Consider the following 19,006-nt stretch of genomic DNA (forward strand, 5'->3'; position numbering starts at 1 on the left):
GCGAAGATTTCAATATATATATTTCAACTACACGTTAATATATATCCTAGTATATATCCAATGTATTAACAAGATCGCATTATGTGTTTCAGGTGATAGATTTTGGCTCGAGTTGCTACGAGAATCAACGAGTGTATACATATATCCAGAGCCGTTTCTATCGGGCGCCAGAAGTAATCCTAGGCGCGAGGTACGGCATGCCGATCGACATGTGGAGTCTCGGTTGCATCCTCGCGGAACTGTTCACCGGTTTGCCGCTGCTGCCGGGCGAGGACGAGGCCGACCAGCTAGCGTGCATCATCGAGATGCTAGGCATGCCGCCACAGCGGTTGCTGCAGAACTCGAAACGGTCGCGCCAATTCATCAGCTCGAAGGGCTACCCGAAGTACTGCACCGCGACGGCGATGCCGGACGGCACAACAGTGCTAAGCGGGGGTCTCTCGAGACGAGGGAAGCTACGTGGTCCGCCAGGCTCGCATAATCTTGAGCGCGCCCTGAAGGACTGCGACGACATGCTGTTCGTGGACTTTCTCAGGCGTTGCCTGGTGTGGGAGCCAGAGTACCGGATGACACCAAACAAGGCGCTCAGGCATCCATGGCTGCGCCGTCGACTGCCAAAGCCGCCGGGTGACAAGAACGATACGCTACCGGCGGTGACGTCGGCGCAGCCTGCGACCACTGGCGGTCCCACTCTAAGGACGTCCGCGTCCGGCAGCAGGAGCTCCAGTAAGACCAACAGTTTGCAAAGTAGCAACAACACCGGCGAGGACGTCACCACGAGTAAGACGACGAGTTTGCAAAGAGGGAATCGCTTAGTGGAGGAGGTAGTGTCCACCAGTCTTTACGCGGGGTACGGTTCGTACTTGAGCGGGTCCCAAGTGCATGGTGGTGGCGGTGGCGGCACTTGGGGCACAGCGGGAGGACTCAACAGTGGCCATCAGTCGCTCAATTCCGTCAGTGGCGGTGGTGGTGGCGGCGGTGGCAGGAGCTCGTCCAGCAAGACCAACAGTCTGCAGACAAGCAACAACACTGGCGATGATGTCTCCAGCAAGACGACGAGTGTACAAAGAGGGAATCGCTTAGTGGAGGACGTATCCACCAGTCTTTACGCAAGTTACGGCTCGTACTTGAGCGGATCCCAAGTGCACGGCGGTGGTGGTGGCAGCGGAGGTACATGGGGCGCGGCAGGTGGACTAAGCAGTGGCCATCAGTCGCTCAATTCCGTTAGCGGTAGCAGGAGTTCGGCTAAGAACAACAGCCAGTTGCAGAGCAGTAACAATGTGACGACGTCCGGCGACGTTCCAACATGCAAAACGGATCGCCAACAACAGCAGAGAGATCGCCCGAGCGAGCTACCGCTGACGATCTTTGACCATTATCCGCTGTCTTACAACTGCTTGTCCGAGTCGCAACTGCATGCGAGCCATCGCGCGAACCAGAGCAGCAGCCATCAGTCGCTTAATTCCATCGATGGTACGACGACTGGCGGAAAGTCGCAACGCGGTCGTCAGACGCAACAGCAGCAGCAGCAACAGCAGCAGCAACAACAACAGCAACAGCACAATAACAACGGCACGTCGCATGACAATTACGGCACGCACGGCTCCTCGAGCACATCCAGTCGGCTGGTGTTGTCGATGCACCCGGTGGTACAGGATATCCTCGAGGAGCTGAGACGATAGGTCGAGACGCGGAATCGCCCTTTTTCCTCTCTACGTTTCATTCGCCGTCGTCCACGGCGGATGACGCTGCAAGACGAGCGTTTCGTCTTGCACGTTTAGTTTCACGCATATGGATTATTTGGGTCTCATATGAGATAGGAAAGAAAATACACGTAGTCCACACGAGGATAAAGAATGCGATCCGGTGCCGGTCAGCCGACGTGAAACTTGTGGCTGCGGTTCGCTACCTGCCGTTCGTTCGATTCACGGTGTCTCGACTGACGTTGAGGAGGGTTACTCAAGGTCGAGAGGGTGGATGACCGCATCGTGATCGATCTCGGATTCACTGCTGTGATTCACGCGTTGTTTCCCTACAATTACTGGTGCAGCTGGTTTCAGTTGTGACGTGAAATAGTTATAATCTGACGAAAAGAGATATTTCCTCGCCACATAGAATACAGGAAAAGTACACAAAATTGTGAAGAGGGTTTGAGGTTTTTCCTTGAAATTCGCGCGACTATAATATTTTATAGTCGAATTATACCGTTGCTTGAGTTTGAAAAATATTATTCTGTGCAAGAACAATAGATTCGAAAATTCGAGACGAAATCTCGTTTTGATGAAGAAAATAACGGTGAAATTTGAGAATCAACGGTCAAGAAAAAAATTGGTTTTCCCGAATTCGTCGCATTATAGCCGTTTTACGCCGTTTTCGATGTTTCAACGTTACTCCGCGTTGCTTTCTGAGCCGTTCGTTTGTGGATTCTGTTTCTGCCATTGTTTTTCGGACTCTAATAGATTAACAGGAATTTTAATCGACTAATAGCACGAACTTTAAATCATCAATCTTACGGAGATACAGAGCATACGAAGCACTCATTCATGCTCGTTCGCTCGACTGTGTTTCATCCAATAGAACATGGAACGAATATTTGAAAGAAGGACGTTTTAAATCTGCATGACATATGAGAAATATAACAAATTAATGACCAATCAATGAGACAAAGAAATACGGAAACGTATATATTATTGTCGAATTTGTTACGTTACAAAATGCACAAATCCATCAATTTGCAATTTTAGAGATACCGGTTGTATCTTCTAATTACATATTTGTACAAAGCTTAATCATAGTGTACATAATGTCTATACTTGTATAACGTGAATAGTGTGGAAGATTGTGAATAAGGGATATAGATGGTCGAGACTCAATAGTGGCCTGTTCGAGGGAGGATGATTTACTCTTATTATTCGCATGTTGTTTATCATCATATGATTGAATTTTGTATTTCTCAATGAGATAATGAGCAATTATGGTGCGCGTAAATGCGTTAAAGACTTTACCTAGTAAATCATTGCTGCACAGCCTCATGCAGGACTATCCCATTATGGGAGATTTTTCTACCATTTTTTTGTGGTAATTGTGATCGAGGTATCATAAAATAGGATTTTTGATCACAGCTAACGGGCATTAAAGCATCGATTAATAAGCTCCAGGAATACGTTCAACTAGATGACGCTTACAAACAAATACATAATTTTCCTATTTTCTATCGGTACGTTCAAAGGAGATAATGTAGAACTTGCAAACTCGCGACGAGATAAGATAAGACGGCAATATTGAATCGTAAATATAAATCAGCTGATAGCTAGTTTAGGGATGTCGATCGACTCATATTTACATGATTCTCGATTTGCAAATTATGATCGATGCAGATTTGTCGTCGATTATTTCTCATAGCCGCGACGCAAGGCAGCAGCGGTCACTCGAGCGGCTTGGGAGGAGGGATTATTGTGCCAAGAAAGCCAGGGAATGTTCAATAGAGCAGCGCGTATGTGATACAGTTAAATACCTCTGCTGGATACATCGACGCGGTGCGTCGCGACGCCACCCTGTCGCCAGCGGTGTAGGTATAGCGACTCGTTCGAGGTAAGAGGCTTAATCTAATAACGAAAAAGCATGTGCTCGACTGAATAGCGTAATCTTGTCCGTAAGGTCGAGCTGAATCTCGAAGGATGCGGAAAGAGATACTTGATTTTCATTAAGCTTCATCAGGCTATAGACGTCTTCGCGCTGATCATAAAGATACTGTCGTTTGATCCGGGCGAAAATATACGCGATGTTATACATGTTCGTCGTCGGCATGTTCAAGTACGTTCATTGCACTCGATAAAAGTGCGACAGTATAGCTTGACACACGCGTTCGAACGGGAACGAATTGCGAAGTTTGCGGATTTGATCGGTCGAGTTGAATCGCTAACGCATACCACGAAGAATATTATATAAATCTAAAAAAAATAAGCAACGTATAAACAGGATACACATGTATAGCTTGTAATTTCTGTCATTTTTGTTTCTGTATGATTCTTGTACAAATTTGTTACGTTTAAGCATTCATTTTCAGTCGATTGAATGTGTAATGATGATCGAAAATTGTCTTTTTTCATTCATTCATGAATGAAAAAACGGTTTTTATGTTTTTCTGACGATGCTTATAATTAATTATGCTCCTGCAATATTGCATTTACACTTTAATCAGATCAGAGGTATATTGATAATTAAAAAAGAATATCTTCTAAATTTTTGAATAGGATGTGATTTTGTTATTCAAGTAGTTCATGCTGATACGAAAACTGTAAAAGATATACAAACGGCAAATGATGACTCAACTCGCTGCAAAGTGCTAATGATAAATTGACGCTTGTCACGGTGTTGGTCTATCGATTTTAAGGTTGAGTCTGAAGCAAACCTGGAGTAAGAGCGAGGAAATGCCGGGTGAACATGTGACCGCACCTGCGGCCGCTATACTTCGCTTACGACGAAGCGACGTCCATCCGCGATAAACGGTGGCGACGCACGATTTACGACGAGAAGTATCGCGCTTGGTTTGTTAATTTCACGCTTCTTGTCCTCCTCTGGACTAACTAGGTTAATTTCCTCGGCATTCTCTTCTTGTCACTCATTATTCGTGCACGCGCGCTGCGTGCATTTAATTCGAGTTATGCTTGGGGTTTGCACTCGGGAGCGAGTTCTTCTTCTCTCGCGATTATCGCACAGGAGACGTTCAGAATTGTGTTTTCGCGTACGACCCGTCTTTCTCGTTTCTTTCTCCCGCGGGCATGTACAGTCAGGTTTTACAGACCACGTCTGTATAGCGAGAAATCCGGTTTAAAGGGCGCTTTAGAAAGAACAGTATCCGAAAATAAAAGGGATTTCCCATGCTCATGCGGGGTGAACGACCCGAGTGTCCTGCGACCGCTTTAGTTCCGTACCATTATCGGTGCCTCATAGATCCAGTCATAAACAGCCGAGTTTTATATGACTGACAGACTTTACAAACGATCAGTAAATATAATTTTGTGACGCCAGGAATCTTAAGAAATATAGACTTCTTTAATCGACCAAACTGACAGTTTATTAACCGTCGTCCATCATTTTTTTAACAACGCCATCGTCCTACTGTAAACTTGAATGTTATACATGTATCGTTGACACATAACTGCTTTAAAAAATTTGGCAAAATTCTTTGGACTTTTTGAATGTTTCTGAACATGTTTTGACAGTCGCCAAACCGGAATGATCAATAGGTTTTTTATGAAAAATTGAAATTTGTCGGTGAAATTTACTATAAGTAGTTTCAGCGTGTCACTCAAGTGTACAGTTGGATGATTAATAGGAGGGTTAATAATCATAAACACGACGTTTCGATCAATATTTTGATCCTTATCAAGTGTTACAAGTCAATTGACTTGTTTGTAGTTCTCTACCACGAACTGATGTGTTTCTTACAAGTCCATTTTGTGTCAAAATTTTTGGTTTTAAATTTCTTAAGCAAAAAAGATTTGTTAACCGATAATTGACTTTGTAACACTTGATAAGGATCAAAATATTGATCGAAACGTCGTGTTTATGATTACTAATAAACTGCCAATTTGGTCGATTAAAGAAGCCTATACTTTTTACAAACGATCTCTTACACGATTGATCCGAAACGAAGGAATGCGATAGCATTTGCGTGTAAATGACTTTTACATAAAAACCAATCCAGTTATCGATTGTGTTTGCGCATCAATTTACGGATCAATAGTGATTGAAAGTGAAAATGCATAATTTTATAATTAATTTTATTTGTGCAATATACGTATTATTCTCTCTCTTTTATTATTATTATTTATTTTAAAAGCAACCGCGTATACAAACAAACGTATTTTATTATATGATTATTTTTCTAGGAAAACGTAAGCGAGTTTTCAATACGTGCTCTTTATTCAGATGTGCAGCGACAAAAGAGAACTCAATTCCATCGGACATTGTTAACCGATGCTTTTTTGTACAGTTACATCTAGACGCAAATATATCATTGATCGCAATATAAAATTATTAACAGACATCATCGATATAGTATCTTTTAGTAAATGGCTAATGGCGCTTTAATTACACCCACACCCTATCATTTATCATCTATTTCTCTCCGAGTTATTTCAAGCGCCGCTCCATGATCGATTGTTTAGTCACCAAGCAATCTAGTTACCGAAATAGGCTGCTCCGAGTAGCTTTTTCGGAACGCAATAGCGTGCAGCTTGCGAACAATGCAATCACGATGACTCCGGCGAGGCGAGATCGCTAAATTTAGTCGAGCAAAACGTGCGCGGTAGGCAGAAGTCGTAAGAACCGAGCGTGGATGAGTGACGAGGCGACAATGACGGAAAAACGCGACGAGAAAGAGAAAGGATAGGAAGAACAAAAAAAGGGTGGCGGATGGTGAAAAGGGCGCCGATGCGCACCGGCAATGGCGACAGCGAGCGATTCAGCTCGAGAGTGAGGAGCGATCGGCGAATCAGCGATTGAAAATCGTGATACCCGAACGGCATGTCTTTGTGATATGGAACTTAGACGTACTGGAATTTATACTAACGAAAATGTAGATAAATATATATGTATATTATTAAACACGTGTTGTAAAGTATGTGTTTTACGCGCGCACGTTCTATCGACGTGTACCAATGAATGAGTTTGTAAAGTGCGATATAGCTTAATCTCGTCGTAGGTAAGGAATGTTCGCGGAAGTACCGATACCTTTTGCTCTTTCGTTTTGTAGTACGAATATCGACGGCTGCTCCAAGAACTAACATGGCATTAAATGTCCTTATAAATTATATAGGGATAATTGGACCGTTTCTTGTTTCATAATCGATATTTGTCCTCTTTTCGACGGTAGAATGAGTAGAACTGTTGGGTATCGATACAACTTTTGAGTATAATATAACCCGGTTCAATGATACGATGAGGAATCCGGGACGACCTTCGTAACACGTTGCGACACGAACGTGGGTTTCGAATTTGGATCTGTTTTGTCCTTTCATGTTGAAATTGTTTCTGAGCGTGAAAAGGTTTATTTTATACTCCTAATTAGCACGACGCAACAACGATAGCGTAGCGCTTTTCAATTCCTTAGCAATATTATCTTGTAAGTCCTCGATTCGTCCGTAATAAAACGATTACGTCCGACACTGAAAAGATCGCGAAGTGCGCGATAGGCGAAGCTAATCTCATCGAAAGGTAACGATTACGTGGTAGCCGCGCTTGCGAATGTTAATCGCTACCGAATGCCGAAAAACCGCGATCCATCGTTGCTCCACAGAGTCTCCGAAATTGATCGGAAAAAAGGAAAAGGAAAAACGCATTGACCGGTCTCGGCGATCACACGTACAATCACGGTGCGCAGTACTTAGATGGCGATTTTCCGCGCTGAGACCGGTCGTCGTTATCACTGCCGACAGCTTGTTGGGCAGGCGCCACGCTCCGCTTTTTACAAGCTGACTCATTTACGCGAACCTAGTCTCCATTTCCCCATCCCGTAATTATCGCGAATCGACATATCGAGTGCCGACGGCAACCCGCTAATTTTGCATACAAAAACGTTACCTATACTAAAACCGCGCATTAAGCAGGTAAATAGATAAATGTGGAGCCACTCGACCATTTTATCAGCGTATTTGCTACATCACGATTTTAACAGCGATTAAGTGTATTTTAAATATTTTCACCTGCAGTTACGACATACGTATTAAGTGATGTAAATTACTCTATCGTGAACCTGTGTTTCTTGGCTAGAACATTGTTGTCTCTACAGCCTAGATCTGCTTCCTGAAATGTGATCGGGAATATCCGACCATTGCAGCACGGCGCTCGACGTGTTGAATCATCATCATCATTTACGGTTCAGTTGTCGCATCGATTTAATTTATTTTTTCACTGATTCAATGTGATTCACGATTAAACACGCGGTTGTCGATGCAATTTCGCGGCACAAAGCCACTCGCGTGTCGCCGACTGATCTCGCGGAAGATTACGTAAAGCCCGTTCGAAACCATTTCTTTGGGAGATGCACGAGTAAGAAGCGAGAGAGAGAGAGAGAGAGAGTGTGTGTGTATGTGTGTGTGTGTGTGAGAGAGAGAGATACTCCTTCCCTCTTTTTCTCGTCTTTCCGCTCTCCAGGTTTAACAGTGCTTTTTCTCGCCATTTATGCAACGCGTCTTGACGTTAACGAGATATAAGCGATGGTTCTAGACTTCTAATTTTCAAGGCCGCTGTAAACTTGGGTGGTTTTAAAGAGTTGAGTAGACTGCGATTCAGCACGAATAAGAGTTCTGATTGTCTGAAAGCGCTGTACTTTCGAATCTCTCTAGTTCCGTAAGAAAGTACATGAACCATGAAAAAAAGTACATAATCTCATCATACCTACAAAAAATAATGATTGCTTTAGATCTTCAAACAGTGTTTTGAGTAGTTTTAATTTATAACTGAATATACAAGACGTTTATACCAGTATAGGTGCATTTCTGTTACAATCCGAAATCTAATTTATTTATTTCCAATAATGCATAATTCTTATTCTCTGATACATTACCTGATATTATGTTCTCTGGCATGATGGCTTAATAGCTTTGTTAAAATTAGTAATTTCATATGAATATTTAACGAAAGTTAAATCATGTATACCAACGTGGAACGGATGTACTGGCTTCGATATGCGGAACTTTCCGAGTTCAAGACTCACGCGATTGAGGAAATTCGTCGATGATCTCGGCGATCTTGCGCGAACGACATCGACTTAGACGGAAATGGATCGCGTTGCGGCAAACTCGTAACCACAGGCACAAGCAGAGCGTGAAATATATTTATCAGGAAATCGGGTACGAACGCTTCGAAGAGGACGCGAAGCGAGCGAGCGAACATTGAGTGTCGTATTGTGATTTATATCGTACCTCTTGGAGGGATCAAAGGAAAAATCGATTCCAAATTTCTCGGAGAACCTAGCTTGAGACATCTTCTATTTTGCAAGAGCCAGATCACGCCGGAGTGATGTAAGTGTTAAAGAATCGGCACGGAAAGAGCACGTTCGATAATAATGCGAGAACGAGAGACGGAAGTAGAGAGGAAGAGTGTACGTGTATGTGAGGGAGAAAAAGAGCGACTGCGAAGCTAAACGACGAGAGAGAGACTGTACCACGTTTCTAACGTAACAATATGTATGTACTATAATTGCATAAACGTTTGTATGATAGTTAAGAGAACTTTCGTAAAACTGACTGTTAGGAACGCGCGTTTAGTATACATAATACCCGTGTACGTGGCACGTACGTGGCGAACTGAGGTGCCTCGGAGTTCGTTGAGCGCGACCCCTCTCGCTTCGTGACCCGTCCCCATGCATCCCCCTGATCGCATCACCGTGATCACGATCGCACTTCGCCCCGGTATGCACTTCCACCCGGAAGAAGCGAGAGGACCCGATTGCGTGTGGCGTCGCGTGAAAATCTTGTATTCGTCAACTCCTCTGCGAACTCCCGCTCTCGTATTTCCAAAGTCGAGTCTCGGCTAGCATGCTTCGCGGACTTTCTTGCCCGGCGCGCGAAACTACGTTCAAGCTGCAGATGCGCGTTCCATCGACTACAGGGAAAATGTAGTTTACGTGTCTCGAGATCACAGGATCGTCCGCGTTCCACAGAACAGAACGGAACACTCGCGTTCCTGCACCTGCATTTGGAAATCTGATTTTTGAAAGCAAACTTATAGCTTTTTCTTTTGTACCTGGAGATGACTAGGGATACGTACTTGGTGCTATAGCAACGGACGAGCGAGCGTCATTCTATCTTTATTGCTCACTGAATATTAGACAAAGATAGAATATTGCTCGCGTCGTTCGCACGAGCGCCAACTGGAACGTACCTTAGGAGAGAATACTCATTTTTACTATCCGCTGTTTTGGAATTATAAGGTATTTCTAGTTTTACGTGGGTCAATTTTTCAATCTTCTGATTCAATTTACCCGGTCCGTTAGAATGTTAAAGAGCGATCTGTAATAATGAAGCGCAAGTTGCGTATATTCATCACGACGTTTAATATATTGTTACATATACAATTTATATCCACTTAGGCGCGCGGCAAGTTGCTCAGTTGCGTTCACCGTCCCACCTGATAGACTCGTCGCGCGGACTCATTTGCGACTTCTAAGAACCGTCGGATTATTCTATAATGCGACCGGTTATTCCGTAATGACCAATAACGACCCGATGGATGCCATCTGCAGTTGCGTTGTACCGGGGAAATTGCTTGGAAAATTGCTCTCGCGAAGCGGGCGGTCGCGCGGAGCTGATCCGCGATCGATCGGCGATTAGCGACGATCGAGAGTTGTTAGTCGGTTGATCGCACGTCCGATGCTACTTTCGGGCTGTGGATTTTCACGCGGGCACACATTGCTCGCTAAGCAAGATCGACGAGCATGCATTCGGTGCATTTCTTGTACGCGACGCCGATCGCGGTCGATCTATCGGTCGAACGCGGGTCGGCGCGCACGCGGTGACTAGTCGTAAAAAGAAACTAGAACGAGCAAGCATTCGTCAAGGCCCAAATGTGTCGATGTCCGCGATCATTTGTACACCCGCGGCACGTGCGCAGCGTGCAACGAACGACGTAGATAGAGGTACACATTAAGCAATTAGAGCAGGCCACTGCATTAAGTCGTCTAGATAAGCGAGAATTTTTAGAATCGGTTTCCCCACACAGATGCAGGTCGGTTGACTTTAACCTCGGTTCGATCGATTCTCCGTGCCCGGAATATCGTGACACCAGTTATCGTAAAATAAGGCCGTCTTTTTATAGAAATTTTGGAGTCTACAAATTTCGGGAATTTTTTGTATATCGTGCATATCTAGATAACTGGGAATTTAAATCAATTTTCTGTCGAGAAAAGATGAAAAGTACATTTTTCCATGAGGGAAAATATTGGCGACGATACCATTATGTATACGTGGATGAATCGCGGTTGGTGTTAACCGACGAAATCGGCCCTTAGATAACGTAATGATCACGTAGTGTATAAGAAAAAAGTGAATACAAGTGGAGGGAGAAAGTCGGCTAGCATGTAGATGAAACGCTGGTTTTTAGCGACCAGGACAACGTGTTTTTCTCGCTATATTTATTTCCTTACCGCGACCCTCTTCGTCGAAGGGAACGACCAATCGATCGCGTATCATGATACTTCGTTTATACGATCGATTTTCGTCTTCATCACGGTACGATAATTGTGAATCGTGGTAGTATTAAATCACCGACAATATTTTTGCAGCTACTGCTAATTTCCATTCAAATTGCGGTCGCTTCAGACACACGAAATCGAATTTAAATTGTACCTTATAGATTCCTTATTCGGTTTTACTCGTGACTCAAGCTTGTCAATTATCGTATCGCGACGCACAAGAAAAATCGCGCGCATGCAATCATCCCGAGGCCCGATTGCACCGACAACTTGGTTGATCAAGACTGCCTGATTACTTGAAAATCTTTTTATTCGCGAGAGCGACTCTGTCCCGACAGCCAAATCTTGTAGCGGCTAGGAATAAAGTTGAAAAGTTGGGCGGCAGAGCTTCTTATCATCCCGATGCTCGTTCTCGATAGTAAAACTTTGAGGCGGATGCTCAGTCTAACTATAGTTGGTGGTTGGCTGTTCTTCTGCTGAACGTAAACGTAGTTGCGCGGGGCAATGCAATTATAGAGTGAGAAAACCGAGTTAACCAGGCTAGAAATTAACCAATCGTCGATGCGGTCGGTTCTACAGTGTCTTTTATTTCGCATCCAACGAAGCATTCTGCGTTGTTCCTCGGTCATTGTGTACCTTATTGGTGACTGGCAAGCCTCAAGTTTTTACCGTAACCAAACTGGGTTTTGCGTTGAACCCCCCGTTTTCCTAGCCCTCGGAGTGTAACATAGATTACGTATGTACGTGCCTGCGAGAATAAACTTGGCGAAACACACACGCATTTATACAAAAAAACACACACACTTTTACGTTCATTTACAATCCGTAACTTTTTAAATGTTCATATCATTTTTTACCATCGCGAAGTGTACCTTGTACAACAAGTTCATGGCATAATTTCTGTATAATGTCACTGTCGCTTTGTTCCTAGCATAAGTCTGTACATAATCGTGGCGCATAATCCAGGTAACGTAAAGCTTTATATTCCAGAAAGCTAAGCGTAGTGCGTGTTAATTATCGTCATTACGGTCGCGACGATCATTGTGATAGCTACGTGGTTGCGAGCCGTCATCACGCAGCAACGACAGCAGATTGTGATCCGAAATTTATATACTCCGTAGGAGATTTAGAATCTGTAAGATGTAACACGTGGAGTTACAGATCGATAACATTTTAAGGTAGCGCATTATCTTTTCAATGTGCCGATTGGAAACCGCGATTCGAAGTGAGCCGCATTTAAACATCTCGTTTTTTACATATCGTATGAAGTGCTAGATCATTAAATTTTAACGTATACTAATTTTGTAGTAAGTTAGTGGCGATTATTTTCGAACGTATCCGTTATTTTAAATGCAAAATCAAAAGATCTCCGAGATTATTTTCCACGCTTAGTAACTGAATTGATCGCAAAAGGATCGTTTTTTCAAGCCTGGGATTAATTTCCTTCCGAGTGCATCGCGAAAATTGGATGTGGAGTGCACTTTCCGCGTGGAGAGACATTACATACCCTTTGTCTGCGGGACGCTCCAAGAACTGCGCTTTTGTTTGCGTATTCGCGTGTCTCGATTGAACGGTATGCGATGCGTTACCTATACCTTGTCGTATGAAACATGTATAAAAACGTGCGAGCCACCGCATCGATCTCCGATAAAATGTGCGATGTGCGAAGGAGGTAATACGCGCTCGACTCCTATCAGGATTGTAATCGCCGAACGATTTCAGGACGATCGTAATTACACAAGCTACGCCTGCCTTGTTTTCGTTCAATAGCCAACTGTTTGCATTTTCCATCCGGGCGTTGTTTTAGCGAGACGTGACCTGGCACTTTTTTTATGTCACAAAAATGCGCTGAGTTGTGTCCGTTATTGATCGATATTGTCCTAACGTGAATGCAACCCTGACTATTATGTAGTCATAATTTCTGCAAATTTATATAAGCTCTTTTACGAGAAAAGTGGAATTATATAATGAAAGAATGCTGCCACAACCCTTCCTGTTACCTGCGTAGATTTGAAGGGGTGCATACATGTACACGCAGACTGTCTCACGCGTACACGTGGTGCTGGTTAATTATTTGCACACACACACACACACACACACACACACACACACACACACACACGCGCGCGCGCGCGCGTTTCTCCGTGCACGCTTGTGCCCCTGATACTATCTCGTACAAGGGCTGTCGTTTAATTTACGATAATATCTGGTTATTATTTTACTTAGTCGACTATATAAGATTTTTCCTATATTTTAAGTTATTAATGTATGTATACAAGTATTTTGTTCATGTTCACGCCGCTGCGACACATTCGGCAGTTTTAGAAAAGCGCGATTAATTCAGTTATCAGCTTTATCCATTATCAAGGAAGAACGCATTTTGTGCCTCTATTGAGGTATTATTTAAAGTATTTTAAGCATTTTATATTATATTTATTTATTTTTATTATGCGTTTTATTTTAACACATTACTGCCAGTTGCATTTATGTATTATGTCTTTTTACCTCATACTGTATTGTTCGAATATTTTTATTGACAACATGCATATGATAACAGTATTTTCGTAGAGTGTTTTATTCGAAAATGAAAAAATTATTCTAATTTGAGAGCGTTATCTTGCAAATTATAAATTTAAAATCTTGCCTTGCATACTCTTGAATTTTCTGCAACAAAATGACCATACTCGCTCAACTCGTCTTTGAATTTCCACATCTTTCTCACGAATGATTCGCAGCGGCTTGTCGTCTCGTCGGCTTTATATCGCCAGAAATGCGCACCGTATTACTGACACGCATACACGTACACACGAATACAAATACGTATATCTATCTCTGCTCCGGTTTTACGTAAGTTTGTACGCTAAGTTCTTAGGATATTAATGTGGCTTTTCCTTTTATTTAAGCAACAATGCAAAGTTTGATCTCTTTACTCGTACATACATCACTCTATCAATATAAATAAATAAATATATATATATATGAATATATATAATGTATGTTATATGTACAATGTACAATATATATATATATACATATATATATAAATATATATGAATAATTTGTATGAGTATGGTTACGCAAGAAAAAATCATGCTCGTTACGTCCTTTCCTCCCTTCTAAGCTCTCACTTTACGCTTCGCGCGATTAGCGGAATGTACTTTCGACGAACGAAGGGACGAAGCACGATCGTTGTGCGTTCCTTTTCACGTGGAACACACCACATTATACATATATATATATATATAGATATATATAAGAAAAGAAATATACAGATAGAGGATGATTCGCACGAGCGTTTTCGTCCCATGTGTAAAGATACACTATCGTTTCACCATTATCCCTCCCCCTGTCCGCAAACCGTACAATTATAAACGCGTTCTCGCCGCGAGTCACGAAAGCGCGAATATGATTTTTTAAACAATTGCTCCGACTTGATTAAGAAATGAAATAAACGCTGCTTATGACAGTTAAACAGTCGTATTTGTTCATGTTTCCCAATTCCTCTTGGATTTTCAGCTTTTAAATGGAACTCGAAATGGTTTGGCTTGAAAATAAAATGGTGTGAAAACTTCGATCGAAAGGGATTGTTCTTTGGAAGAACCAGAAAAGTATCGCATCTAAAATTGATCTAGATCCATTTCCATATCGAGAAGCACAGGTAAAACAACTATAAGAGTTGAATATAGCAAGAGACTGAAACAACGATGCTTTAAAGTTTAAAGCAAAACAGAAATGGAGGCATAATTATTAAGATTCATCGATTTTACAAACTTTTAAATTTTTATGAATTTTATCGTTCAAATCTTAGAACATCAACGATTTTTTAAAAATATTTTAACTTTACTTTTATTCTTTTTTTTATGCGGTCATCATGAAACCTGTTTAGCTGATTAAATGAATAAATCGTGAACAGATTAAAAATATTTATTATTTTTTATATTTTATTTAATATTTTAATACACTTAAGCATATTTTAATACGCTTAAAACACACATTAAACATTTTATTTTTATTATACATATTCCAAAAATATTATAATACAGATATTATAAAATCACTTATATTCCCAGTCTTATCATGTTATTACATTAATGTATAATTCCCTCAGAATCATTTTTTAATCAAATTAACCTATATGTGAGTTTATTCTTTTTAAATTTACTTCTCAATTATTATGCATCTCATTCGAATAATTGAATATTTTCAAAATCAGTATCAATAAAGGTGCGCTGCGATGGTAAAATAAATGAGAAATAATGTTGACGATACATTTTCGACTGGGCACACGCAAACGATATTATTAATCGCATATAAATCGTACATTACGTTTTTTTCGACAGGTGCGCCGGACATTGCGCTCCTAAATAATCAGCGAGCGCGCATAAAATTGTCACATCGACGACACTTTGAGAAACGAGGGCCACCGGCGGGACCGGCGCCAAAGTATTAAATCTGAACGACCGTCATTGGGGAGAATTTCCATCTAACAATCGATGACCGGTGGCATGACCGTAAAGTTTGAGCGGTTCTCTTTCCTTCCTCGCCTCTATGAGAAAAGAAGAAGCTAGATGTGAATGGGACTCGTTTACCGAGGGTGAAGAATCGAGAAGAAATCGACGACGATCCTCGGACGTTATTGTGCGTCCAAGTGTTCGCCGATGGAGCTCGATAGAGGTGCAAATCAACAACGAACGGACGAGAGACCCACGACGGTCCCCCGATAATCCCTGACATTCGTCACTCGGAACCTATCCGCCTCTGGCTCCTTCGAGACTTGCCTAAGCCGTGAAGTGGACCGGAATCGAAACGCTCCCCTTATACCCGCCCATTCCAGCACAATTCCAGCCGGATAATAATTATGGACGCGACATACGCGCGGCCGAGATCCTCCCGAGACAAATCCTGAATTATATCGGAGCGACGTTGATTCTCGTCATGCCGAAAGATATTGTATTCTCTGCCGATATCATCATCCGGAATATTATCTCATCCGGCGGATGATATATTCGATTCATCCAATTATTTTCTATTGCGGCAACGCGGATTCCGTTCTACCCTTTACGACGTTGCATAATTTCGCGATATCGATAGTTCTCGTGCTTGTGTACGAATTATTTACTAGATTCTTTACTTGACGATTCAAGAAAGAAAGACCGGATTATATGAGCGAATCAATATTCGCAAATAAAGCCTCGAATGTAGGACGATATAATTGCGCTACGTCCGGCAAATGAGAGTACGCCGTTAAGTGTACTTAACTGATATATGTCGGACAGACGCACATGTGCTATATCGATGTTTATTTGCTGACTACATATCTTCTAGAGAAAACGGGACATTGCGCAAAGCCATGTTTCATCGTATCACATATAACGTGCCAAATAATATTATATACGATTACCGTTTGATATCATTTGAGTTTATCGGTCGCGTTATGATTATATTATAGTAATCAGTTAATTATACTATAACACTATATAATATTATCATTCTGATTTCCTGTTTTTCTCCATTAACTGTATTCGGATTTCGTATATCTTTAATGTAAAAGCATAAATTATTTATTTATATATTTACATGTACAGGATACATTTTGTTTTAATGTTATCAATTATTAATTTTATCGAAAATGAAAGAAATTAGATAACGAGAAGAGAAGACGTGATACAATCTGTAAGTTCTGCAGAAAAATGGCCAACGGAATAAGTGGCTGATCACTTGCGGATAAAATAATGATACAGTGTGATAAGACTTAACACACTCGTACTAATTATAAATATGATTGCCCTTGCGGACATTCCGTTGGAAGAACTGACGTCCTACGTTACAGATAATTATAAGCCTGGCGCTGGTTTTTCAACGTGACACGATCGATATCCCCCAAGCGTGTGTTACGACATTCCAGTTAATTCTGCGTATCATTATTGTCTATTAATATAATGCTCGGGACGAATAGCTCGATATAGCGACACTCGATTTGCGTCAATATTGCACTATTTTCAGACGCTATGCATTTCCTAAACATCACACAACATTGTATGATGAACGCCACATTAATTAACCCTCAGATTACTACGCCTTGATTTATTTTGGTATTGTTAATTATAAAGCTTCAGAATAGACTGACCTATTACATTATGTATACTATAAATACCATAAAATTGGATTATTTATTTAAGACGATACGTATACCATCTTTTAATTAAATAATTCCAATTCGCGTCATCTTTAATCGATTCAAATTGCTAAAATCGTTTCTCTATCGTCGAATTACTTCGGTGAAACTTTAATCAAGGTGCTTCTTTTCTATGACTCTCTTTGCACACATTGAATATTTACCTCAAACATCAAGAGAGATATATTATTAGCTAGTACACGGCAGTTGCGTGTTATTTAAGTGCTGCCTGCTTATCTCGTGTCTATTCAATCTCGTTTATATCGTTGCAATTGAAAACATTAGAAAGCGCTGGAAATCAAGCCTATTCAGATCGTACAGAGCTGAGAAGCTCGGTTACGCTCTCCCAGGATTGTGTCCGGGGAATTAATGCCGAGACTAGAGTACCGATATCGAACCACTGCAAATGACCTGGTTCGCTACAAAGGTTCCAAGGGTCAATTAATCACAATATCACCATCATCCGCCTCGTAATATCACCATCATCCGCCCTGCGAACGCACCGGCAACTTTGCCTCTAAACGCCTCATTCATCACTGGCACCTGATATCGTCCGTTTCCGAACACGCAAGCAAACCCCCCGACAAATTTTCTTGCATTATTTAACTTTGAAACAGGAATCCAAACGTACGTCCGACTGGTCGGTTCGTTTTTAGTTCGCGTGAAAGAATGAAGAGATGAAAGAATGAAAGATGCATTCGCGGCAGACGATGAGACAGACGAGTTTGGCATTCTGAATCAAAGATTACACGTATAACACTTTCACTGAATAATTTAAGAATTCTGTTACCACAAATATGTGTGCAAATCTATTTGATATCTGAATACATTACTGAATACAATATTACATTTTTCAAAATTGCTTAAATTTTCAATTGATACGAATATGCAGTCAAAAATAAATTGTGATAAATCATGGCGAATTAAAGCAGATAACATTTTAACATGGAATTCAAATCGCGGGTAAATTCACATAAATGAAAAAGTATCGTACGGCATACGGATGCGCGCATTCATGCTCATCCCATATTTTCGCAGAAATATTTCAGACTGGACCGACTGTTTCATCAATCGTGATTTTTCAACTAGCACAATGTATATATACCGGGCTTTGTAAAAAAAGAAGGACGTAAAGCAAGAACAGACAGACTTGGCGACATGGATACGAATTTTTCAGACGCTTTATTCCGACATGCGCGCGCTCACGCGTTTATGCATTTTTCACGTAATATGCGGCCTGACGGGAGCGCAAATGTGGGGCAAATTGAAACTGCAATCATCCGACATTGACTACCTCGCCTGTGATCGGAGGGGTATTTTTAATCCCCCGGCAGCGACGGCGGCAAGCTTGACGTCAAGCGGACTGGGCGCGGATGATTTGCTCCACGTATACATATACCTCGTCAATAACGTGCGAGACGCGACGCCGCCGAGCTCAGGTGATCGATCGGTCACCGCCTTCTTCCCGCGCGTTATTTCTCTTGGGTGTTTCGGAGACGTCTCTCGCGGTAATCGATCGCCGTCTGGCCTTGAGATCATTTGTCCACCGCGGGATATCGATAATTTTAGCCGCGCACACGATCGCCGTTCCGGTTAAATTATCGCCGCGGGCAAGAGGATCGGGTCCGATC

At 41.9% G+C, this 19,006-nt stretch overlaps 1 protein-coding gene across 1 annotated transcript in view; it reads left to right on the forward strand.

Annotated features, from left to right (window-relative positions):
- The window catches only part of LOC105285862 (dual specificity tyrosine-phosphorylation-regulated kinase 2), a 45,643-nt gene extending 30,971 nt beyond the window's left edge, over positions 1 to 14,672 (forward strand). Inside the window, exon 2 of the mRNA XM_026969203.1 lies at positions 93 to 14,672. Coding sequence (XP_026825004.1) covers positions 93 to 1,682 — 1,590 coding nt within the window. The 3' untranslated portion in view covers positions 1,683 to 14,672. The remainder of the gene's footprint in view (positions 1 to 92) is intronic.
- The last annotated feature ends 4,334 nt before the right edge of the window (positions 14,673 to 19,006 follow it).

The sequence above is a fragment of the Ooceraea biroi genome, chromosome 4 (genome assembly GCF_003672135.1).
Source record: "Ooceraea biroi isolate clonal line C1 chromosome 4, Obir_v5.4, whole genome shotgun sequence".
Taxonomy (NCBI): Eukaryota; Metazoa; Arthropoda; class Insecta; order Hymenoptera; family Formicidae; genus Ooceraea; species Ooceraea biroi.